This window comes from Coturnix japonica, chromosome 4, assembly GCF_001577835.2.
Source record: "Coturnix japonica isolate 7356 chromosome 4, Coturnix japonica 2.1, whole genome shotgun sequence".
Taxonomy (NCBI): Eukaryota; Metazoa; Chordata; class Aves; order Galliformes; family Phasianidae; genus Coturnix; species Coturnix japonica.
Window position 1 is genome coordinate 29,588,883 of NC_029519.1, and position 25,179 is coordinate 29,614,061.

At 37.6% G+C, this 25,179-nt stretch overlaps 1 protein-coding gene across 1 annotated transcript in view; it reads left to right on the top strand.

The window, feature by feature from the left end:
* The window catches only part of LOC107313234, a 161,210-nt gene that overhangs the window by 20,357 nt on the left and 115,674 nt on the right, over positions 1-25,179 (top strand). The window contains exon 3 of the mRNA XM_032444185.1: positions 5,455-5,498. Within this exon, the coding sequence (XP_032300076.1) occupies positions 5,455-5,498 (44 nt within the window). The remainder of the gene's footprint in view (positions 1-5,454; positions 5,499-25,179) is intronic.

Sequence of the window (25,179 nt, forward strand, 5' to 3'; positions counted from 1 at the left end):
GGATTTTGTTTAGTAGATGTGGCTATAGGCTATTTCATAAATTCTCCAGAATCTCTAAAATATTTGTGTGTTGTGCCTCTTCCAAATACAGAATAGCTGGCATGATTCATAACACTCAAAAGCATTACAGGGAGCGAAACTAATGTGTGAGTGCATGTCTAGTCATCCAGCACCATATGACTCTCACATGTATTTAAGGGAGATTTGTATATTGGGCAATATACATCATAGGATCGTAGCAACATTCAGATTTGGAGATCAAATGATCCAACTTCCTGCTCAAAGCAGGGCCAATGTAAGAGTTAGACCAGACTGCCAAAGGTCTTGTTCAGTCAAGTTTCAGGTATCTCCATGAGTGTAGGTTTCTTGCAATGCGATCTAGGGGCTTAGAGACTTCTTGCTGGTATGCCCTGTTGAGCTGAGGATAGTTGTTATCTTCAATTTAAACCTAAATATTGTAGGACATCCAGCTGCTGCTGTCTGTACTGGCACTGACTGATCTCTGGTTTCAGGGGTTTTGCTCTTAAAATACTTTATTTTTGGATTTAGTAAGGAATTTTCGAGACTCCGTTTTTGTTCATTTGTGTTCATAGTTGGCGTGGAGAGATTGAGGGGGGAAAAATAACTGGCACAAATTACAAGATAAATAAAGCAGAGGTGTGATTTGAGGACAGCCTTGTTGTGAATCTTCTTGGACTTGAGAAATCTCAGCTGAGCAACAGGGTGTTGCAACTTAATTTGTTAAAGCCTGCCTCTGCAAGTAAAGAAAATAGAATATTGTATATGCTGTTTGAGTTTGTGTCAGTGTTTCATCAGCTTGTGTGTTGTTAAACTATTTTGTTCTGCAAATCAGTTGTGCATTCTCTTGGATTTCATGAACTGACCACAAACACCTGGGCACACTCTGCAGGCTCACCTTGCATTTGTTTCTGGAAATTCCTTTGAGGATGTTTACCTGATATGGTGCTCTGTGCTGCTCATGTTTCACACTTTGTATGCTACCATCTGCCACCATACTTGCCTGTAGTTGCTAACAGTTTCTTTTACTTGAGTAGGTCTTCCTTATGCTGGCCACACAGGTTAATGCAAATAGAGATTCTGACAGATTCTTCCATGCCTGTCATTGAAGGGCGTCAGTCTGTCAATCCGAAATATGCAAAAATTAAATTTTAGATTCAACTCAATTTAACCAACCAACAGAAAAAAAAGGTTAAGTTCTAACAAATTCTTTCACAAGAAATTGTTGACAACCCAGGCTGGGATCCAAGGTTCTTGTAAAATGTAAAGCTGTGCAAGTTTCGAATAGATTTGATGCTTTGATGAGAACATTCCAAGCACTTCTGAATATGCCCACACTTTGTATATTTTACACAAAAAAGTTTCTATCTAAACAGTCTTTTCTAAGTCTTAACTAAGCTTGGAAGAGTAATGAGAATTTTCACTGCTCTTACTGTCCTTTTCACGGAAGCAAACCAATTTTCCTTATTAACAGAACATAAATGGTACTCTTATTTAAAAGGGGGGGTGCGGGTGGGGGGGAAGGAAATGTTTGTGAAAGTAGAGAAGAGTATTGTTGATGCTTTTGTTTTCCTCCTAATTGCATATGGAGGGAAAATTCTGCATTAGTGTGAAAATGTTCCCTTTCACTGCACACTCTTTCTGGTATTTGTGGAAAAATAAAGAGTATTGTTAATGCAGTGAAAGCTACATATTATTCTGTGTAGTGGAGGTGTTTCCTAGATGCCACGTGTGACAGAAAAATTAGCATTATTTCTCTAAGCAGCTGTTGCAGCCTCTTACAGTTTCTCCATGCCAACCTTCAGCTTTCCGTGTGAGACTGAACAATTTTCATTCTCAGACAAAAACTGCAGTAAAGATTTTTCATTGTTTAATACTTTAGACAGAGTGCTGTAGTTAGAAACCTTCACACAGCATATCAAACCTACCTTTCTGAACCCAAGATATTTAAGAATAAAAGGATGTTCCTTCAAACATCTGACAGTCCCAGTGATGCACCACTGTGGCCTGCTAACTGGATGTTCTATGGGTTCTGGAGATTTCCTTTCTGTTTCTTTGATATTGCAATCTGTGTACCATTCTTGGATCAATGTATTTTAAAAGGATGCCTAAAACTATTAAGAAACGTTATGAGGAGAAGCTCTCTTGGGGCAAAGAGGGGAATCTACTCTTCATTTGTAGTCTTCATTTCCCAGTCTTTGCCTCCTTTTTAGGATGTGCTGTATGTCTTTAAAGCAGATGGTTACTTTGACAGTGAGCTTTTAAGGCATCAGAAATACTCATTACAAACCAGTGGCTTTGCAATTGTTTTGACGTGCATTGTGTCCACTACTGAACGTGACATTTTATCCAAAGGTTGTGCATCCACAACCTCCCTGGGCAGTCTGTTCCTGTGCGTCACGACCCTCTGTGTGAAAAACTTCCTCATAATTTCTAACCTAAACCTCCCCTGTCTCAGTTTAAGACCGTTCCCCCTTGTCCTATCACTATCCACCCTTGTAAACAGCCGTTCCCCCTCCTCCCTTCAAGAACTGGAAGACCACAATGAGGTCTCCCTGGAGCCTTCTCTTCCACAAGCTAAACAAGCCCAGTTCCCTCAACCTTTCCTCATATAAGAAGTTCTCCAGCCCTCTGATCATCTTAGTAGTCCTCCTCTGGACCCACTTGAAGAGCTCCATGTCTTTCCTGTACCTGGGGCCCCAGGCCTGGATGCAGTAATGCAGAGGGGGCTTCGCAAAAGCTGAGCAGAGGGGGACAATCACCTCCCTCTCCCTGCTGGCCACCCCTTTTTTAATGCAGTCTAGAGCACAGTAACACAGTTGGCCTTCTGGACTGCAAGCACACACTGCTGACTCGTGTCCAACTTCTTTTCCACTAGGACCCCCAAGTCCTTCTCCACAGGGCTGCTCTCAAGCGCTTCTTCACCTGGGATAAACACCTGGGGTTTCCCTGACCCAAGTGCAGCACCTTACACTTGGTGTTGTTGAACCTCATTAGGTTCACATGGGCCCACTTCTCACCGAAGGTGTCCCTGCAGCCTCTGGCTACTGAAACATCACTGTGTGAAGTCCATACAGGAATGCAGGTTGACTGAGTGCAGGAGGATGCAAGGTTTCTTATGCACCCCTGCAGTATTCCTACAAGGCTGCATTTATGATGTCCTGAGCGTGAGGCTGTGAGAGCCCTTCTTTGTTTTCATATGTCAAAGAACCTTATCTCCCTCCTATAAATTGGAGCGAGACAGAGGCTCAAACCAGCACAGCTCCCTGCATACTGCAACAGGATAGAGTAGACTCAACTTGTTAAAATCCACAAAGGTTCCCCTGTGTGAAGAAGCAAGAGGAGGGGAGGAGTATTTCATAGTTGAAGAACATGAATCTGGAAGCCTTTTAGAAGTCAGCTAGAGCCTGATTTTGAAGTATGCCCTTTCTGCTTAGTGTTTTGGTGAAGTCATTTTTGAGGTAAGGTGGCAAAGCCTTGTTTGAACAAACCTTGGTGAAACAACTTTTTCCGTACAGGTTTCCTATTTTAAAAGCCCTCTAGCAGAATCATCTAAAATTTAGATGGAAAATAGTCTCCAGGATGATCAGTGCTGTTAATGTAACATCCAAACTTAACACAGCAAGTGGAGATTGAATATGGAGAATATTTTTCAGTTTTGGTTCTTCTATATTGCTTGGTTGACTCCTTATATTTTTATTATAACTATTATTATTATTCATTCATATTTGCCGTCAGGAGCTTTCTGACCAACAGCTTCACAGGAAGTAAAATGTTTTTTGTTTTCCCAGAAAAATTAGGGGGATAACACCTGGTGAGTTTGAAAGAGAGACAAAGCTTCTGACTGCAAAGGTCACATGAATTAACTGAAGGACCCTGGGAGCTGTCAGGAAACTTTCAAGGCAGGGCTTGACTAGGCAACAAATCTGATTGTGCTCCTTTCTGACTCTGGAGGAATCAGAACATGCCTGTCATGAGCCCTAAGGGAATTTTGCCTTTGAGTGTGTTTCTCCTTGCCCTAATGCTTCCGTGATGCAAATTAAGATACATAATTGCAATCTCCAATGGTGACAGGATTCCTATGTTTTTGCTTTAATGAAGCTACATGAGAGCTATTTGGCAATATTAGGACTCATTTAAAAAACTGCATTGATGATTAAGTGGCAAATACCACTATATCATTGGGAAATGTCAGCAATAGCTGCTGTTTCTGTTGCCTTTAGCACATTCATCAAAGGGATAACAAATATACTTTTTAGAATTTTAATGGAAAAATTGTAGTGCGGTCATGTGGCTTTAAAATTCAAAGGCCTATAAATAATAAATTATTTCAGTGATGGTTACTGTTTCCCTATCTCTAGGGGAAAAAAATAGCTTCTATATGTTGTAGTTTGTTGCTAACAGCATGCTTTAATATTTATGAACTGCTAGTATTCTATAAACATAGAAATTTGGTCGTTGTCACTGTAATGGTTTGTTATTTATATGCTTCTAAATTTTATAGAAGAATACTATCAGTGTATTAAATGTGAACAAACCAGAAGGATCCTCTTTTACTATTTCACTGAGCACAGACAAGTGAGAGCCATGGCAGTACCAGCAAGCCATGGCCTGCTTGTGAGCCTTGGCTCAAGAGTGATCAGAGGGATGGAGCTGGCGTGTGAGAGCTCAGCCTGCAGCCAGAGCTCATGCTAAAGAAGCAAGGCTTTCTATTCGCGTTTGATTTCTTGCCTCAGAATAAAGAGAGCCATTGTGGCAATAACTAGATTACTTGACTGGGAGATGGATCTTGCTACAGTTGTGGTGCCCCATTTTTTAAGAGGAGTTAGCGGGATTTGAATTTTGTGTGTACTGCAGGGCATTTTGAGAGGTCTTTGGACATGCTATAAAAAGGCTTTGATTCACTTTTGCTCAAACTCAGTTTACTTGGACACTTCAACATTAATACATATAAACATTTGCAATTTTCTAAACCACTTTAAAACATTTTCAATCTAAGAATGTTGCAGGCATGTGCATTTTCTCCTCAAATTTCAGTTTACCTCTGAGACTTAAGATTTATTTGATGCAACAAAATGGCAACTTAGAGGTGTAAAGTGAACCTTTCACATTTATTGAGGGAGTATTTTAAGCTGTCTCAAGGTGTTTTTGCTGTATTTTGTTGAATTACCAAAGGACTTCTGGGAGTTCTTTGTTGTCAATGGTAGCTGTGTATATGCCTTTCTGGAACACACCTGAGTCATAAGTATATATGTTTTCTATATGAAGATCATCCAGCTTAATGTTTTAATCATGTTTGCCTCCGGACAAATAGCTAAATAATTGTCTCTGTTCTTCCTGTTGATGAAGGAAGATGGATTGTCACTTTGAAAGTACAAAATATTGACATGAACTATCTGTGTTGTTACTGAATCTCTATCCTCTTCATCTTTCTAGATATATCTCTTTGGCTGCCACCTGAGAGAGTGTTTTTACCAAACGTGAGTAATTTGCTAAGACCTTCTGAGTTATGTTCAACAAGACTTGATTTTCAGATGTTTGGCTTGGGGAGCAGATTTCAGGGCTTAAAATGAGGTGCTGAAGTCACCTAATAATGGTGCAAAGAGGAACAAGGCCTTTCTTGAAGGTAAAGCAAAGAAAACTCACATGCTACCTAAGGAGCCATCTAGAGAAAAGAATAGAAACAGCTGTGTGGCTCCTATCTTTGTCTTAATCTCCACTTTCCTAAGGAGCCTGCCAGCAGCTCCAAGAACATTTTACTGTTATCTACAAACTAGAGTAATATTTTATGAATGGGTACCTCTAAGTCACTTGGTCTTATTTTATTCAAAAGAGTTGAGAAGGACTGTCATCCTTTGATTTATATAATATAATATATATATATATATGTTATATATATAGTTTTTAAACAGGAATTGAAAATCTGCATGTAGATACCTGTCTCTATTTTTAGCTACCTGAAAAGCTTTGTACTTCTCGCACTGAATACCAGTCTTCAAAAAGTGAACATTTCTGTGCAATATAGACAAATAAATGAGGGTTCACTATCCTGAAAGGTGGATATTTAAAAAGAAGGCCATTCAAAGCTGTTAAAGTAATAGACTTGATTTTCATTTTTTGCTTTATTTTCGTGTTTAATAAAAATGTATTTGAGTTAAAAATCTCTAAGGAATATCCTGTGCTGGGCAAACTGGTTTCTCTCTGAGAATGAGTGAAATGTTCATCTCCTTTTTTCTCCATAGCTTCATGACCTTTATCTTTTTTGTAAATTAGCTTTCACCCTAATTTACAGTGCATTGGAGTATAAATAAATTGAATTATGATGTACTGAGTCCACTCCAGTATATTTTGAATATTCTGTGATTCATACCAAAATATGATTTCCAAGGCTTTGGCCATTAAGACAATGTCTGGTTTCATTGTGGATCTTGCAGGGCATGTGTTTTTAAATGTTGATTTCCTTATACATTCAGTAATTCTTCTTCCAAATGCTTCCTTAGACTAGAAGCAGAAAAAATAGCCCAGAACAAGACAGGTGGAAAAAAATCAGCTTCACTGTAAGAAATATATCTGCAGTGAAAATCTGGTTCATCTCTAGTTAAACCAGTGAGATTGCATCTATGTAAAGCATAATCTTGCTGTGTGGTTTGTACTTAGTACTTTATTTTGGTGCAGCTTTCCTCTTTAGTTTAAATACAAGCTCTTAATGCACAGTGGATATCACATCCACTGTTCCCAGTTAATTCAGGCTGAAACTGCTATTCAGAGGCTTTCAGATTTTACATGAGCATCAGTGGGAGTCAAATATAGAGACAGTTGTTGCTCAGAAGCTGAAGTTTCTCACAATATTTTTATTCTTATGATGTATTTCCTAAAGAGAAGGTTTGGGGAATGGCAGGCATTCAGTGTGCTCTGAGAGACAATTGCTATCAGAGGTGTTAAGGCAGACTGTGAGGCAGTGGTAGGAGTTTTAGTAGTATTAGCAATAAACACTGCAGTCAGCTTTAATGGAATTAATTATTGGAATGATATTTTCTCCTCGTCTAGTACAGAATCCTGATCATTGTTGTCTATGGGGTTCCACTTGGTCACAGCTTTGGTGGTAGTAACCAAGTGGTTCTTAATCCTTTTATTGACCAGTGACTATAATGCTTTCAAGTGAAGGTGACTTTACTCTATTAGCATGATATTATGTCATTATGTGATCTTTTGTAATTTGTACTTGGCTCTGTAAGAAGAAATTAGGTCTGGTTGAAGTGTGTCACAGAGTTATCTAGATCAATCTATGTCTGTGACGGGGGCAGGAGGCCCGTGGGTCCCCTCCGCCCCCCTCCCCCCCCCCAAAATGGAAGGGAGTATGGAGATGGGAGACAGGCTCAAGAAAACAAACAGCAGCAGCAAGGATCTAAGGAGGAAAACTTATTTTACTATGATATCAGAATGTAAGATAACACAAAATAATACAATCTAATTGAAATTGAGGCTAATAAATCAAATAAAATAAGAGATGTAATGTGTCAGGATTTTAGATATGAAGAGTAGTTCCTAGGGTCTTGTCAGGGCTTCTGCATTCATCCTCTTCTGTGGGCTGGAGCTGTACCTCTTATGAGCAGCAGCAAGTCTGGGGTACCTCCTCTGGCATGACAAGCCAGAGGATATTCCATTTCTGGGATATGTTTTCACATGGGAAAGGGTGATGGTTTTTCTTATAATCAAAATAAAATTTTTAATAACAACAATTTTCCTTAAATTATATTTCAGAATTAATACAAATACTGAATACTTATATGTAAATCTTTTGTTCTCTGCGTTAAAACAAAGCATGAAACAAAGTATTTCCCCTTTTCTCTTTGTATTAAAAAAGCCGCACAAGTCAATTACAACTTCTAACAATTTAGCTTCTCACTAGCCATGTTTTCTGATAGCAGAATGTTCAGCTGGATAACATCCAATCAGTCAAGTAACATCATCTGTTTAAGTATCCCAGCCGATAATGGAGAGTCTCCAGACTGAATTCTCTAGAGGCGGACATTCTAGCATTTCTTTTCTACAGTAATTTAAATGATCAGTAGAAATTGAAGTTTTCTTTCTTTTTTTTTCTTATTTTATTTCTGTGATCAGCCTTTTTCTTTATGATCATCTTTTATTTAGCTGTGTACCTAGAGATGAATTCCCACATCAGCTTTCACTTCCAGCCTATGAAGCTGAGTTTTGCCAGGCTACAAACATAACCAGGTGGACAGAAGGCTAACTAGTTTCATTCAGGTTATTTTATTTTATTTTATTTTATTTTATTTTATTTTATTTTATTTTATTTTATTTTATTTTATTTTATTTTATTTTATTTTATTTATAACAACAGGAATGCAGTGTTTCATAGTCACAGCGTTACTATCATTTCAGCTAGTAGCCTACTACTGAACAGCCATTGAAGACTTGGTTGTTTTTATTTCCCAAATATTAGAGACAGGAAAAAGCAGGAGTTACCGTTGAGAGGAAAAACCAATACTGAACTTCATGGATCTTAAAGGGAGTTAATTCAAACTTTTCAAAAATTCTGTTTTGTAATAGCAGTATGGGCCTTTCTATCAATCCTCTTTAAAGCTGGATGGGGACAGACTGCACCATCAGCTTTGCCAGAGGCCCTTAACTAGCCTTGATCTTTATTGCCAGAGGCTCTTAACTATACTTGATCTTTATTTGACAGATAAATGGCTCATACCTTGGTTCTTAATGCTTTGTTTCAAACTTTGAGAGAAGGTGGGAAAGTACAGCATGCTCTCTACTTTGACTAGCATACTTAAGAGAGAGCTTTCATCTGGTGAGAATATGTAGTGTTAAATCTCTGAAGGACCTTAATAAAGAGAGCTGACATGACTGTATGTGTATTGTCCTAAATTTCAGAGTCCCAGTAAAAAAGGACTCTGTAATGACACTGAGCAATGCTGACAGCAGGGCTGACCCACCTCTTTAGCCTGGCGACACTGGACCTGTGAAAAATGGCTCTTCTGTTTCTACATGTGCAAGATGTCTCAATTTTGGCCTGATCCAATCCGCTGACCCACGATGTGATTTGCATCAGTCAAGTAGTTAGAATTACTGATGACTCATCTTACTGGCTTAGACAATGGACTGGAAAGAGGATTTTCTTGTTTGTTTTGTTGCTTTTTTTGTTTGTTTTGTTTTGCTTTGCTTTGCTTAGTTTTTTTTCCTAAGTGTCTTTCTTTAGCTTCTGATGGGAAAAGTGCACCTGGTACAAATTCTGACACTCACTCTTCTTTGTTTACATGTAACCTGTTCTGGTGATCCCAAGTGTTTGTTCATAAAGGGCAAATAAATATTATAGCTCACTTTCCATAATAAAATGTCTTTTAAAATATGGAAATTCAGCTCAACTTAATGCATCTGTCAGTGTCTGGCTGAGTAGTCGAGTTGGATGTAAGATTTCCTCAAGGAGCAGTGATTTCTTTGAGTTTACTGATCCTCTAATTCTTGCAGGTTTGTTGTTACTTGCTCTGTATAGCTGTAATGGAGTTTAAATGTTAGTCACAGAAACAATGTTGTCTAGTTGATGGTTTGTTTTCTACCAGATCCTGTTGATTTTCCTTTTCCTTTTCCTTTTCCTTTTCCTTTTCCTTTTCCTTTTCCTTTTCCTTTTCCTTTTCCTTTTCCTTTTCCTTTTCCTTTTCCTTTTCCTTTTCCTTTCTTTTCTTTTTTTTGTTTTTGTTTTTTATTGTGTTGATATTTTTATCTTTTTCTTAAAGGCTCAGCTTCTTCAGAAAGCTTCCACCAATGATCATGTAAAAGGGGAAGAGGGGAGACTGCAGAGAAAAACAAGGCTTCGCAAATGGCAAAGCTTAAGATCTCCTCTTAAACCTGAGTCGTGGTTGACATTATTTAATAGAGCATCTTTTAGCATTAGTAAAAGGCTGCAACATTTGCTTTGAATGGGAGACAGTTCTCTTCCTTTAAGTTAGTACTGAGAAATAAATCCTGAAAACCGGTTAAAATTGTAGTTGGCTGAAAATACTGATTTAATAACTATTTTTTACTTAGTGCTAGACATTGCGTGTTCTAATGTGCCAGCTATTGTTGCCTGAGAAACTCTGATGTCTTACTTAGGGGTACTGTGAGGAAACCTTTTCGCTTTGTAAGAAATAAGAAACATTTGTTTCTGTAAAGTTGGTTTGTTGAAAAAACAAACAAAAATATAGAACAAACAAAGACCTCAGCTAAATAAGCTTTGTTTTAATGGTAATTCAGTGGTACAGAAGGAGTAATGTATTTCTGAGATATGAATCTTTTAGGGCTACCTTAAAGGGTCCTATAGTGTAGGCTATTGCTGATGTAGTGGTAAAGCATGGAAGAGCCTGGGATTGTTTGATTGTTTTTGTGCTTTGTACAGTGGTAAAAGAGAGAAGCTATTGAATCTGTTGGAGTCAGTTGTGGAACAGGAGTACTAAAATGTTGAAGGTTCGGACTGTTCTAAATCCTGTCTCACGACTTCATAGGAAGATTTTACTTGCTTCCATTTACACACCCTTGAGTATTATCCTTTACATTTTAAGGCTTTGCTTCACTGTCTTTTCCAGCTGTGAACAATGTTACTATTAATTCTGTTCAAAGAGATAGGCTTGTATTTCCCTAATAAAAAGGCCATGAAAATTCTGAGTCTGAAGGCCAAGGGTTTCCTTTTTAATTAAATGTTCTTACATGTGGTTTCTGGAACTGAAACGGGAAAAAAACCTAAAGGTCCACATAACATGTTCAATGTACGTGTAACAGCTGTTCATAGACGAGAGTGATGACAAGCATGCTGTGATTTATGGCCAAAGCTGCACAGAGCCCGAATCAATCACTTTTCGTTCTCCGTGTTTACAGAGAGATTTCTAGTCTGGCTTCTGCACACTGAATTAAACTTGTTTGTTTGTTTGTTTTGTTCCGGCCTACCATTTAGGCATTGTTTACTGCTTGCTGAAACAGTTTGAGAGAGAGAGAAAGAAAGAGGTGTTATGGGACATTCCAGTGCATTCCCTCAGTATTTTCTGACATACATTCCAGTAGCAGAACCTTCTGTTCATCAGAAGTTATAATCTATAGCTTTGGGAACAAGATTATGGCCATTTATGATCTCTATATCTAATATGCTCCATGATACATTGGAAAATAAATACCCTATTAAGAACTCTTTGGTAATTTGATTCTGCTGCACCTGTGTGTGTGTGTGATTTTATTAATTAATTTATTTATTTATTTATTTATTTATTTATTTTTAACGTCACATAATTATCTGAAATATTTGAATAAATGACCGAGTCACTTGTCATTGTCTTTTTTACTGGGAAGATGCTTAGCTTCTGGTTTGATCATGCAGTCAAACCAATGTATACATGTATATATATATATATATTTGAAATGTTAAATTCAGTGATATTAGAAAGTATTCCTAAATGAGAGTGTTACACTTGAGATGAAACTTCAATTTCTAGGAAAATCCTTGAGCTTCCAAGAAATAGTTTTCTCCTCTGAAGTCTCTTCAGCTTTTCTCTGTGAAACTGCAAGTGTCAAGCCTTTGAAAATAGGTCTTAAAGATCTCTAGATGGGATATAAATAGAAATGTCTGAAAAGCCTTTGATTAATAGAGAAAGCAGATTTAAGTTGGAATTTAGGTGTGCATCTTGTGTTGCTATACTAGCTTGGTATTTGATATTGCTATACTTCTTTGGTATTTGGTATTACTATACTAATGCCAAGCCATTGGTGATAACTGTATTAGTGTAAACACTTAATTTAGGCAAGGAGAGATTTCCAGCTAGGATTATTTCACACTTAAAATTGAGTAAATTTAACTACTTTAATCAGAAGTTATAAGCAATTAATTAATTGACGCTCATTTACCATTTCTGCCTTCATGTTAATCTGCATACACCCAAAAACTAAGGTTTTAAAATAAACGAGTGTGCAAGTGTACTTGCTACAAGGAAGGATAATGATATCCTGAGAAGAGTTAAGCAAAGTATTGCCCAGCTGCTCGAGACTGGTGAACCTTCCCCTTTGCTCAGCAATGGTGAGGCTGCATCTTTAGAACTGTGTGCTCCCCATTCAAGGGAGAGACCTAGGCTTGCTGGAAAGAGCCCAACCAAGGGCTGTCAAAATGATGAAGGATCTGGAGCACCTCTCCTGTGAGCAGAGGCTGTGAAAGCTGTTCAGACAACAGAAACCTCAGGTAGAATCTCGTATACATAAATGTCTGGAGGGAGGATGCAACAAGGACAGAACTGGGTTTTTTTCAGTAGTCCTCAGTGCCAAGACAAGAGGCAGTGGGCACCAGCTGGAACACAGGAACTGTGAACACTGGGCAGCACTTCCATGCAGTGCAGGTGATGGAGCACCGGTGCAGGCTGCCCAGATTGCCAGAGAGGTTGTGGAGTGTCATCCTTGAAAATTTCCAAAAGCCACCTGGATGTGGGCCTGTGCAGCTGCTCCAGATGGCTCTGCTGGAGATGGGGCTGGGCCTGATGGACCCAGAGGACCCCACTGATGTCACCATATCTGTGATTCTGATATACAAGTTGTAGTTACAGGCTAAAGCATTCAATTTTATGTCTAAGCATCACTAGTCTAAACCTATTCGCTCTTTATCAGGACTTTTCAAATTTCCTGAGGACATTTTTGCTTTGTTTGTTTTTAATGTCTTACAGTTCTCAGTTCTTAGCTTCTCGTTCCCTCTACAAATTGTCATAAACTGTCAATGCATACCGCCCCTCTTCTGAGCCTAACCAAATGTTTGTCAAGGTTTAAAAGCTAGCCTAACAGTTATCCTAAATTGTTTACATTACGTCAGGCTGCTCCTGTTCTGACCTGAACCAGAAGATGAAAGCAAGCTGTACAGGGCGATTCAAATGGCCCTGGTTAGTCTTTTTGCTGATAGTGTTAACTTAGGCACTTTAAAGCTTACATAAGCCTGAAGTACATGGCAGACTGGAAATTACCCTACTGGAAGAATAAGATTAAATAATTTGAACTAAAGGTTTTCTTCATCCAAGACTGCTGAAAAGGTCATATGGGAGAGCTAGTTGAGTTTTAAAAGCTTTCTTTTCGTGAATCCCAGATGTTTTGAATGTTATAGTCACATTTAGATCAGTCCCTAGGTTTCTCTGAGTGCTCAGCTTAGGATAAAATGTTTCCTTTTGAGATGGAGTTGATGTCAATATTTTGAGGATAGTGCTGCTGTCTGTAACAGGCTTGCTACTAAGCATCTAGCTGGCAGACCACCCCCTCTGCCTCATCATAAGTAGCTCTCTTTTAATGGAATGTAGTTAATATCCTTTTCATAACTGTTCTAAAACTTCTTGCACAGCAAAGCTTTTTTGTAGAAGGCTTCATGTGCTGACAATTATAAAAAGGACTAGTGTACATAGAATAATTTTATTTTTGTTGAATGGTTGTTTGCTAAAAATGTGGCTTGGGGTTGTTTCAACATAGTGAATTTGACCTGGTTTCGTCAAATTTTGCACATTTTTCTGTAAGAGAGGAAGAAGTGAGGTTTCCATTGCCAATGTTAGGTAGTGTTCTCCATGTACTCCCCCCTCACTGACACTGGGAACTTGGTTGTGACTGTGGAAGTAAGTCAGAAGCAGAAGTGGTAGAAGCATCAGTTTTACAGCCTGTGCCAGTTGTGGAGATAAAGCACGACTGATTGATATGTACCCTGATCGTGTCTGATTGCATAATTTTACTCCCTTTTATATTCACTTAGTTCCTCTTGTTTTTTTCTCCTCACATTTTTTTTCCCTTTAACATCCCTTTCATCCCCACCAAAATAAACATTTACTCTTTCCCATCTGGTTTTACTAGCTTCACACCTTATTTTGGACATAATTGCTCAAATATCTTCTACCATAGTCTACCAACAGTTCTATTAAGCAAATTGTTCTCTTTTGGTTATTTCATAATATTTCTTACTTGTGGTATTTCTAGAGTTAGTTTTGTGTTAGTGTATCCTTGGGTCAGTATTACAACTGTGATGAGGGCAGGCATCAACAGCCTATGTGGACAGTCTCTGAAGAAAGCTCACAGTGAGAATGCTGTCCTTTGAATATCTGGCAGTTATAGCATGTGGTGAGAGAAGCTGTTCTGTTTCTTTATTTGTCTTAAGGGAGTTTGTATTTGTACCTCTCACTGCTGTGGAAAGTGCCCTGTCCCCAGACAGTAAGGTATTTAGAGCCAGTGGGGGCAGCCAGGTTGTTATTCACAGAAGTCAGTGCTCAGTGGAACCCAGCTGGAACCTTCAGCAATGAAATGTATGAATAACTGCTTTGTATCTTTTCCTACACTGCCTATGAAAAGAAAAATCCATTATATGCACAATCCTAGGTGTCTGTTGCCCACAGTAGTTTTCTACTGCTAGAAAGATTCTCCCTACAAAAGAAGAAATTCTAGAGGACAAGATACCAGGGGCTACAAGTTACAAAAATTCAAAGCAGCTGGAATACACCCAAGAATTTGGACCTAAAGTATTTGGTGTTTGTGTAATATTTGGTAATTTATAAATTCATAACTGCTGAGATTTGAAAATAGAGACAGCAAGAATTTGAAACTCAATAGTGTGCGTTTTAGGAGAGTGCAGAAGTGGCAAAATACTGTGCAAAGAAATGCACAAAGATGAGCATCCATCCATCTTTATCTTGAGTGACAAAAGTGTCAACAAGGCTGTAAGTCAATCTCTCTGTTTAGTTCTGTCTTAATACATATATTCAAAGATAATCCGTTCTAGCATAGATTAAGGTGAATCTATCTGTCATTAATCCAAATTACTTTATTCATAGAAGCATACCTTCAACATGGAAACAGGGAAATGTGAATGCCAATCTCAAACTGTGGTGAATGCATTTGGGATAATTCACCTATTCCTTTCCGTAAGCATCTGTAATCAGTGTTAAGACAAAGGCTGTTCCAGAAGTGCTACCTCAAGAGTTTGGGATTACTCCCTAAACTCTTAACTAGCTAAGCCCTTGAGGGTAAATGCTTTCCAAATGTCCTCTTGCTCACTTCTGGTCTTTCTTCTTCCAAGTGTCATGGTTAACACTGTTAAAAGTGATAGTCATCGGCACAGTGGAACCTTGAATAGACATTCATTATTGGTTAAAAATTTATTTGAACCTAAATTTTTCAAAGTTTTGGACTATTTGTGGTTTTTAGATTCTTTCCTTCTAGAATGTTGACAACAAAATGAACACTTTTTTTCTTTCCCTTGTAATTTCATGATTATGATAAATCACTCACTTCTTGTCCAGCCCATTTATGCCAAAGAAATTCTGCCAAAATTATAGGAAAAGGAAGCTTCCAGATCCTCTTTTAGCTTTGACGCAAAACAATTAAGACTCCAACTTTCACATTAATTACATTAAGAAACTGTAGGAACTATTGAAATATGAGAAAAAGGTTAATGCTGTGGGCATTTCCTTTAGAGTTGATAAGCAAGACAGAATATTGTGAGCACTGGTTTTTCACCAGGTTTGCAGCACTGAAATTCTTGGTACCCCCTAATTTTCTCTGAACACTTAAGGGATAATTAATTCCTTATAAATGCATTTCATCCTGAAATCTTTTGGCATCAGTGTAAGAATGTTCCGCTGATAAACAAAAAAAATTCTTATTAATTAATGTTGTTCCCATCTGGAGGCGTGACTCTTTGACCATTTTCAAACTGTAATGTAAAATACGGTTGTTAATGTGGTTTGTTCTGGTCTTATTTTCTTACCTCTTCCAATCTGTTGAGAGTTCTTAGGTAATTCGTGTCTAGAATTTCTCACCAGAAGTTGGCAATGCATCTTTGCAGCTGTAGAATCCAGATAGTGATGATTTTTGTTGGTTTTTAAGTTTTCTTCCTCAAACATGTATTTCTTGGGAAGTGGTCACAGACTTCCTTGTCTCATAATGTGATTGTGGTAGCAATGGTAATGGGAGGATGGTTGGACTAGATGATCTTGTAGGTGTTTTCTGGCCTTGTGATTCTATGATTGTAAACATTTTCTGTACCCTCTGTCCATTGTTTTGGGTTGTGTCTGCCATTGGTAGGTATAAAATATAAAAAACAAGGCAACAAAGTAAAGTAGTAGTTCAATCACGTAAAGTGATTTGAAAAAAAAAAAAACACAAACAAGCAAAACACAGTAAGAACAACAAAAAACAGGAAAAAAAAACAACAACCACCAACCAACAGTTAAAAAAACACCAAAAAACATTTTCTTTCCCAAGCCCAAAATAAGCTAATTAATTTACTGTAATTACTTGGTGAATTAAAAGTTTTTGAGTGCCAAATAGTATCCCACTTCAGGCTTATACTGTAAACTAGTTGGAATTTGGATAAACCATCAATGCCTGAGTTCTCATCTTGAGAACTCTCATCGTTCCTTTGCAAGAATCTTTACCGCATGCTTTTAGCTAAGGTTCCTTACTTGTGTAAATCATGCTACAACTAAACACTGACATTTTCTGCTGCTATATGTTGTTGTTCTTGCAATACAAGTGCTAGAGGAATGAAGGTTTTTGCTGTTGTCTTGGCTTTTGGACACTAAAGAACTTCAGAAGATTTTTTCTCACCAAGTTTTTTCACTTTTTTTTTTTTTTTTTAAGTCATGTCGAAACAGGAGAGTACAGAAGTACATTTTGAGGGCTGCTACTCTTTGAACTGCTCAAGGATCCTATCAGATGTCATTAGAGACAGGAAGAGAGTTCTTTATTTTCTGCTTTCCTCCATTTATGATCCCTTAGATAATAAGGATTTGAGTCTGATACAGAGAGTGAGTGACTCATGACTCTCTCCTCTTTCTAAGCCTTTTAAAAAGAGATTTATGGAAGAAAGAACTGCATGATGCTTCTGAGAAAGTTTTACAACTGCAATTATTAATTTCTTGAAAAGTGACTATTGTTGTAATAGAACCAACCAATCTTCTCACATGTTTTTCTGATCCTCTGTCCCAGCTGATTTCCATCATAAGCAAGTTATTTGTCTCTTCAGAACCCTTCAGGACTCTCCTCTTTGCATTGTACTGTGTGGCATTCAGTCTTGAGGCATCCATTGACTAGTGCTGCTCATCTCTGGTTTTCTTTGTTTCTTTCTAAACAAGTGCCTCTCTGCTATTCCCTGAGCTATTTCTGATGCTTGGAATATGCTTCCTGTAATTATCCACAAAGCTGCCTCTCATCGTCACACTTAAAATCCTGTCTTAAGTTCTCTGTCAGGATGCTCACCAAAAAAAGTAGTATTTTCTTAGGTCAGCTGAGAGCACTGCTTATTAAATCGATTAGATTCGAAAATTGGGATTCAAAATTTGCCATTGTTTTAAAAATCAGTTTATTTCCCAGCCAAGACTTGTTTTCGCCTATGGAAAGTTATTTTAGTTTAGAGTTAGGTAACTCTGTTTGAAATCGCCACTAATGAAACTGTTCTGCTGGCCTCATGTGTTTTAGATTGGCTTGACATAAGAAGTGAAGTATGCACCAGATTTGTATTTCTCTGATACTGATCTCAGTAGGAGGCATTACCTTCAGAGCAGCTCTTGTATGAAACACCCATATTGCTCCTCTTAGAAGCAAGCTATGCTGCATGTGTGAAATATTTCTGAAAGATCACAGACCATCGTTGATCCACAGTAGAAGCAGGCAGGATAGGAAAAAAAATGTTACAGAAGTGCTTTCTTTCATAGCTAAGGCTTATTCTTGCTTTCAGTATGATTATTAGTGCAGATTGATACCAGTGTGTCTGAAGTATCTCAGAACAGGTTTTTGCCCCTGCCTGTAATGCGTATTTTTCAGCACAGCACTTAGTATATTTGAGTTGGTGAGAACTTGAATGACAAATCTGGCAAGTGATAGATCACAAATCTTTTGAACTACATCACCTGCTCAGGATAACTGATGCAAATTACCCAGCAGCACGAGGCTGCTACTATTTTATTACACTTCTAGTAAATTAGTTTGTGCACCTTTCTTGGAATTTGGCTGAAACTTGGATGTGAATTTAAACCATTATATTTCTGAATGAAAAAGCCAACACAGGAATTTATCGTTTAAAAAAAGGCACAAAACAAAATCGCAAGCTATTTGGCATTCAGGTCTTTAGTTAGTTCCTATTAATTTTTAGCTAATTCTGAATCTCTGCATAATGCAAATTCTGCATAAAATTACTGCATTTGTTTGTGGAGGGCAATTAAGAACTGTTCCTTAAGAATATGATCGGAGATGTAGACAGTCAACTGAATGCTCAGCAAGTAAATGAAAAACTCACGTTTTCTTCAAAATCATGACGTTAATATGTTTTGATTCCTGCATTTCTCTTCAATTTCACATTTGCTGTTCTAGTGTGTTGACATTCTTGTGCCAAAGTCTTAGACTTCTGGTAATGAAGCGCAAAGTAATGTAAAGCTAGCTTACTAAAGACTGTCTTTTCAACTTTGCTGCATTAGAAACAGCTATGGGAAAATTCCTAAGCACAGAAGTTCCAGCTAACTTAAATACCAGGACCAGTAATTTTGTCTTTAGGCTGTAGTAAACAGGATATATGATATGATTCTGTGTAACAGTATCCTTAGCTATTTAGCCAAAACATCCACCAATGCAGCATTCAGTGTTTGGATAATATTTCATTAACTTACAAGTGAATAGGACAGCTAAATATATGGTGAACTGAACTGCCAATTACAACAGATTAATTTAATTTTTATATGTTACCAACTAGCATCATAAATGAATTCTTTGTGTTTATCTGTCACCATAAAAAATGTCATTAGTTCTTAAAGCATACAACCATTGTAATTTTGGAGGGTGGGGATTTGTTCATTTTTAATTTGCTAAATCTTCTCCTTGCTAATATTACATCTAAGAAAATGAAAAAGAAGTTTACCTTTTGTGTCTCCTGAAATATAAGGACTCCAATTTTCTGTTAGTTAGACTATTAAGAACTTCAGAAATTGTTAGTTTATATGGCCAAATGGTTGCAGTGCTGAAATGTTGGGGTTTGGCATGTGTTAGATGCTGATTGACACGATCGTGTGTTTGTGCAACACGGCAAATTCTTAAGGTGCAGTGTTTATTAAATGATAGTTTAGCTGAGTCTCTACAATATTTAGGGAGCCTGTAGAACTAAAGTAGCTATTATATTTATTTGATTGCTCAGTAGAAATTTTTCTGGTGTGTGTTCACTATCCTGTCCCCAGGCTTTCATTGCTTTGAAAAAAAAAAAAATAAAAGAAAAAAAAAAAGAAAAAAGCATGAACAACTGAGCTCACAAGGACTGCTGCTTAATGCGATCAGATTTCCAGATGACAGCTAGCCCTACTTGTTATTATGATTAACATACCTTAACTTCCAAATCTAAGGCTGAGTGAGTAGGTCTACTATGTCTTGAGAGATAATAAGCCTAGAAAACCACAAAACCACAGTCAGAATGGGGCCATGTTTTATGTACCAGCAGAGGCATTTTTCTTTGGCCCCCTAGGATGTGAGCCATTGCTTTGAGTAGTACTCCAGAACTGGTAGAGGGACCTTTGCTTCCTGAGTGCTGCAGCGTGAGACCCAGAAGCAATAGTTGTATGGGGGAGTGGGTGTTCAATACCTGTGGACTCCAGAGCTGTGCATTAGTTGCGGCTCCCTGGGCTGGTTAAATCTTGACCTGTAAATAGCTGAGAATTTCCAGAGTACAGTTATGTAACATCCTACTTTTTCCATAGTAGGTGATGTGTCATCTGGCACAGCCTCAGAGCTTATATACTGTGTGGTAAAGAAAACACAAAATAGTGGGAAAAGTTTGTAAGGGGGTATGCTGCAAGGAATTCCCACGGCAAGTGACTCAGCAAACTCCTACAGTAGAATTGATAATCTCCTAACATTTTGTTAGAGATCCCATGTGTATTTTTAGGGGAGAGTTTAGCAGAACTGCAGGCTGATGTAACTGGCAGGAGCTTTAGAGAGAAGCACAGATGAAGACAGTGTGATACAAACCCACCTGCAGCTAACCTTATACAAGTTTGTCCCTAGCAATTCCACTTCCCACCAGGCCAGGAGGAGGGAATGCATCACATCTTGGCTCTGGTTGAAATTTGTAAGTGTTCCTTTGGCTGTGTGCTGAAGGAGCCCATATGTCTGCATAAAAACAATTAGAAGGAAAAAAGTGTAACGATGTTAAGCTTCACGATAAAGTACAATGAAGAACCCTTTGTTGAAGGTGACAGATCAGTTTTGCTTTAGCAATTGGGAAGTGCATTTTAACATGAAGGGCAGTTGGATAGTAGCAGAATACATCCACCTGTATACTATAGCAAACCCAGCAGACATGAAAATATAACGGTATGGGAAGTATTATCTGGACTCCCTGACATTTGACTCTAAGATTACATTAGGTAATCCAAAAGATTCCTTCCTTAGAATAGCTGTCTTTTTTATGAAGAAATAGCAGCTTCACAGTTATATCTTAATTTAAATGAATTTTCTGTATGTGACTACATCTTAAAGCTCATTAGTAGATACAGTTTTGGTAAGGTATTTCAGAAGATAATATGGCAAAAACATGTATTTTTTAAAGTATAAGTAGCTCTTTTATTTTAGTAAGGAAGTGACTAAGTTCAGTCAGAAGGCAGTCAATACTAAATGGGTGTCACTGCTTGAATTTCATTATGTTTAAAATCTAACCACCCCAATGTCTGCTTTGCCTATGCATGGAGAATATTAAAACACTCGAAGGGTATGAATCAAGTCAGAATAATGAAAGCATGTTAAAGAAGCCCCCTGTATTCTTACCACAGTACTAATAACTTTTTAGAACTGCTTGATAAAAGTGGAGTGGATTTGATACACATCAGCTAATGTTGCTTTTCATCTCTTTTACATCCTTTGGATCTAAGATTTCTTAGTAATCACATAAATGTAGCAGAAAAAAGAGTAACTTGCATTTGGAGAGATTTAATTTTTGTCTTCCTCAAAGGGAGAAAGCCAAGGGGTAATATTTAACGTTATTTCTTGACTTAAAGAAATGTTTGCTTTTTACTAAAAGATCTTCCAGCCCAGAGCAAATCGTAATCGTAAGCAGAAATTACAAGTGGTACAGGTCAGTAAGAAAACTTAAAGCATTTTCTTTTAGTAGTGGAATGGTCTACTGCTGTTATTGAAACAAAATGTTATTTGTTTAGAAATTGAACAGGGTGAGGATTTACGAGGAAAAATAATTGGTTGATTGGTGTTTATTTTAATATCATACATTAACAAGAGTATTTTTTAATTGCTTTCTCTCATCAAAGAAGCACACATTTCAAGATGAAATATTGAAATTTGAAAACCAAAGTTGTTTTGAAACGCATTCTGTTACACATTGCTTCTGACTACTAGAGACCTTAGGAACCACTTGTCTAGCTTCAGTCTTTCATTATACTTTTTTCATCTTTGTGGCCTCTGACTGGTAAATTGTAGCTGCTAATGTCTTTATACTTTGAAATGGAAGCGCACATGTTATTATTTTATGTAAGAGAAGAGCAAAGCCAAGACTAAAATGCCTAGCATGTCCAAAATGAGGGAATCTTAGTAAGGTCCATGTAAGACATTAAATATCCCTGTAGAAAAAGGAGAGATCTGCAATTCACTGACTACAGTAGGACCACAAAGCTTCCCTATGTAAGAGAAGCAGATCAATTGTAGTTTGTTGTTGTTGTTGTCGTTGTTGTTGTAAGTATGGGAGCATTGGGAGGAATGCTCTTATTTTCCTTCTGTTTCAGAAGGTTATTTCTATATTGTATACGTGAGTTGTGTAGGGCTGTGATGTTCTCTGTTATACAAATCAGGTCTTCTGCTTATCATATTGAAATTTTGCTTATCAGATAGTAGCTGAGTGCAGTGCATCATATTGTAGTAGCATTACCATCCTGAATTCTTGAACCACTTAATACAATGATGTCTAATTAAGCCAGTAATGTTCTTGCTTTTATAATGTCTCTCAGAATAAATCATGAGTAAAGAAACTTAGAGCTGTATAGTTTTCCTAGTGGTGACATGTAGCTGTAAATAAACTAAGACGTTTGATTGCTTCTGCTCAAGATAACAAAGAGCTCTTTTTTAGGTCCCCTTTCTTCTTAAAAATCAGTCTAAGACTTTTATACAAGCATAACAAAGCAGAAAACAGTGAGAACCAAGTTAAGTGCACACATGCATCTGTTTGCCTAACAGAGCTACTTGAAACAAAATGGTCATGAAATACTTTCCAGGTTATGAGCGTTCTTTGGCATTCAAGGTTTAACATACTGAGGATGAAAAACCCAGCCTTACACACGCTGAGTGATGATTGTTTGCTGGGGCTGATTATAATAATGCTCTTCCATAATAAATGCCAGTGTCAGTATTCTCATCCCACCTACCTTTTCATTTTGAGTCATGATGAATTTTCCCATCTTATTTTCCTGTGCCGGTTGACAGATTTGGGGGCAGATTTAATTAGACTTGCACAGGCTGTTTGAACTCTTCTAAAATGTCTGGTGGTTAATGTTGCAGTACCTTTTGATATTTTAACTGGTGACAAGGGTCACAGGTTGGATTCATATCCAAAGATTTTAATACCCTTTTTTTTAAAGGGTTGCTCTGTGCATAACCTGTGACCCTTTTAACACTCTCTTCATTCTCATTATCTCTCTTCAATAAATTCTGCTCTTTCCTATTACTGTTTTTTTTTTTTTTTTTTTTTTTTTTACTTATTCACACCTTTCAGGGAACAGAGGGAAAGAATGTGGTTGTTTTTTAAATTATTTTATTGTGTATGAGGAAGAAAGTGAGCTGTTTTCCTTTCCTTACATTTTGTGAATATAAACATTCTGAATTAGGACAATAACATAAAAAAATTTACTCTGCTCAAGAGGAGATCGCTAATAAAATCTGAATGTTTTTGGTATGCTTCAAATACATTATGTCTCAGGTATGAAACAGGATAGTGTGCCCCAAAGTGCCGGGTGAATCTCAATGACGTTTTTAAGCATAAGTTTACCTTTTATTACAGCACTGATACAAACATACAAATTAGTCATAATGGATATTAGCATGCCATAGGTGATGATCAGGAAAAAAAATTGGCTGGAGGCTGTGTACTCTACTCTGCACCCAGGAAACTGTGTACTTTGTACAGCAAGGGACCCCTGGAAAACTAACTTACCAATGTTCAGACATCTCTGATTGTGAAAACAGGAGGGAAACATGAAGAATACTTGGGCAACAAGCAGGCCACGCTCCGTTTGTGGGAAGTGTGCTGTTGTCATCTACTGGGGGAAACATCTCATAGCTGCGTTTCTCAAAAAGAACAACAGCAACAACAACAAAACAGAATAATAACCATGTATTTTAGTGTAGCCCATTGTCTTACCAGTATTCTGCAGCTGTCATTGCTGAGCTACAGAAGAAAACAAACTATTTGTTGCAAAGATCTTAGCAGATAAATGAGGTGTAAGACTTGAATAGACCATAGCCAAAGAGACAGGCTGTGTGGTTCAGTAAATTGTCCTTGTTTCTTTCCCATGCCAATGGCATGCACCATTCCATTGCCTCCCAGCTCAGTCTTTCTTATTTTGGCTTCCCTTCTGGAACAGTGCTAGGGGGGCTGTGGTTCTTATGGCCTTTAAGAATCCTCAGAACTCATCTGGACCCCTGCCTGAGCAACCTGCTCTAACTGAACAGCTTGGAGAGTGTGGCTGGACTAGATGATCTGAATAGGTCCCTTCAAACCTAAACCATCCTGTGCTTCTGTGAACACGAGTGCAAGCAATAATAAGCCTGAGTTCTGGGAAACAATCTTTGGGTTAAAATGGCATAGGGCTTTATGGCAGAATAGGTCAGAATGTTTCTTTGAACAACAAGTTTCATCTCTATTTCATTCTTTATGCAGTCAATTTGGTAGCCAGTCATTTCTTTTATCCTTCATCCTTTATGTCTTTTCTGCATTCTGATTTTTGTGCCAGAATAAAATTAAAAAAATGGACTACTGTGAAAAAATAGTCCTAGAAAGGAACACCTGCAGTATAAGAAGGTAAAAAAAGTGAATGGGGGAAGGGGAAGAAGGTCTGGCACATCTGTTCCCAAGAGCTTTTGCTCACCTTGAGCAGAGCTAATAATAAATATGACAGGCGCATTAAAGCATTATTCATCTTTTGATTTTAATGTAAGGTTAAATGTATCTAAATGCAAATGTTTTTATCCAAAGACTTTTATGTTTCAGGATAATTCACTGAACTGTGAATTACAGAAGGTTTTAAGACTCTGGATCTTAGGCAAAATGCAGAAAATCTTCTAATAGACTGTTTCATTTGTACATCCTGGATCATTTTGTTCAGTGAGCATCACCTCTTTTTAAAGAATGGGAAAACAGCAAACACATTCAAAGAGGCTGCCTAAATTCTCGGCAGATGTGAAAAGAAGAGCCAAAACCAGAAAAAATATTTCCTACTTCCATTGTGGCTTTTTCCATTTGATGGAAAGGTTTTTCTGTACATTATCATACTGCTTTTCTGAAGTAAACTGGAATTCTCTCTGACCACATGTGCAAAACTCCAAGAGCTAATATTTCTCCTACAGTTCAGAGCTTCTAACATAAAATAATTTTTTGTTTCTGTGCTTTCATTGTTTGGGACCAAGCCACCTTTTTGCTACAACATTTTAAAGGTGAGTGTTCATAGGATCTCTTGTGCTGAGGGAAGGTAGAAGGAAGAATCTGTCTGAACTGGAGCTGGGATGATGATGGATTTTTAATCTATTAGATAATTTTGAAATCAATCTCACTTATCTAGGGACTTAAATGAGACCTTTACTAAATTGTTTTACTTACCCTTTGGCCAATGTTTATATTTTAAGCTGTTCCTTAATAAAACTGAAGAAAAATTCAAACTAAGTCAATCAGAATAATGATAAAGAGCACATTTAGAAAGCGTTGTTAGAAACCGTTGGGCTTTTATGGGTTTTAAGGTGTTTTTGCTCCCTAAAGTATTTGATGACATTGAGATTAAACTGGAAAATGCTTCAGTGTTTCTAAATATTTCCTGGGATGCATTATTATTTTTTCAGAAGCTTGCAAGGAAGGGGCTCCCCACCCCCTTCCTTGCAAGCTTCTGAAAAACAATTTCACACAATTTTATTTTA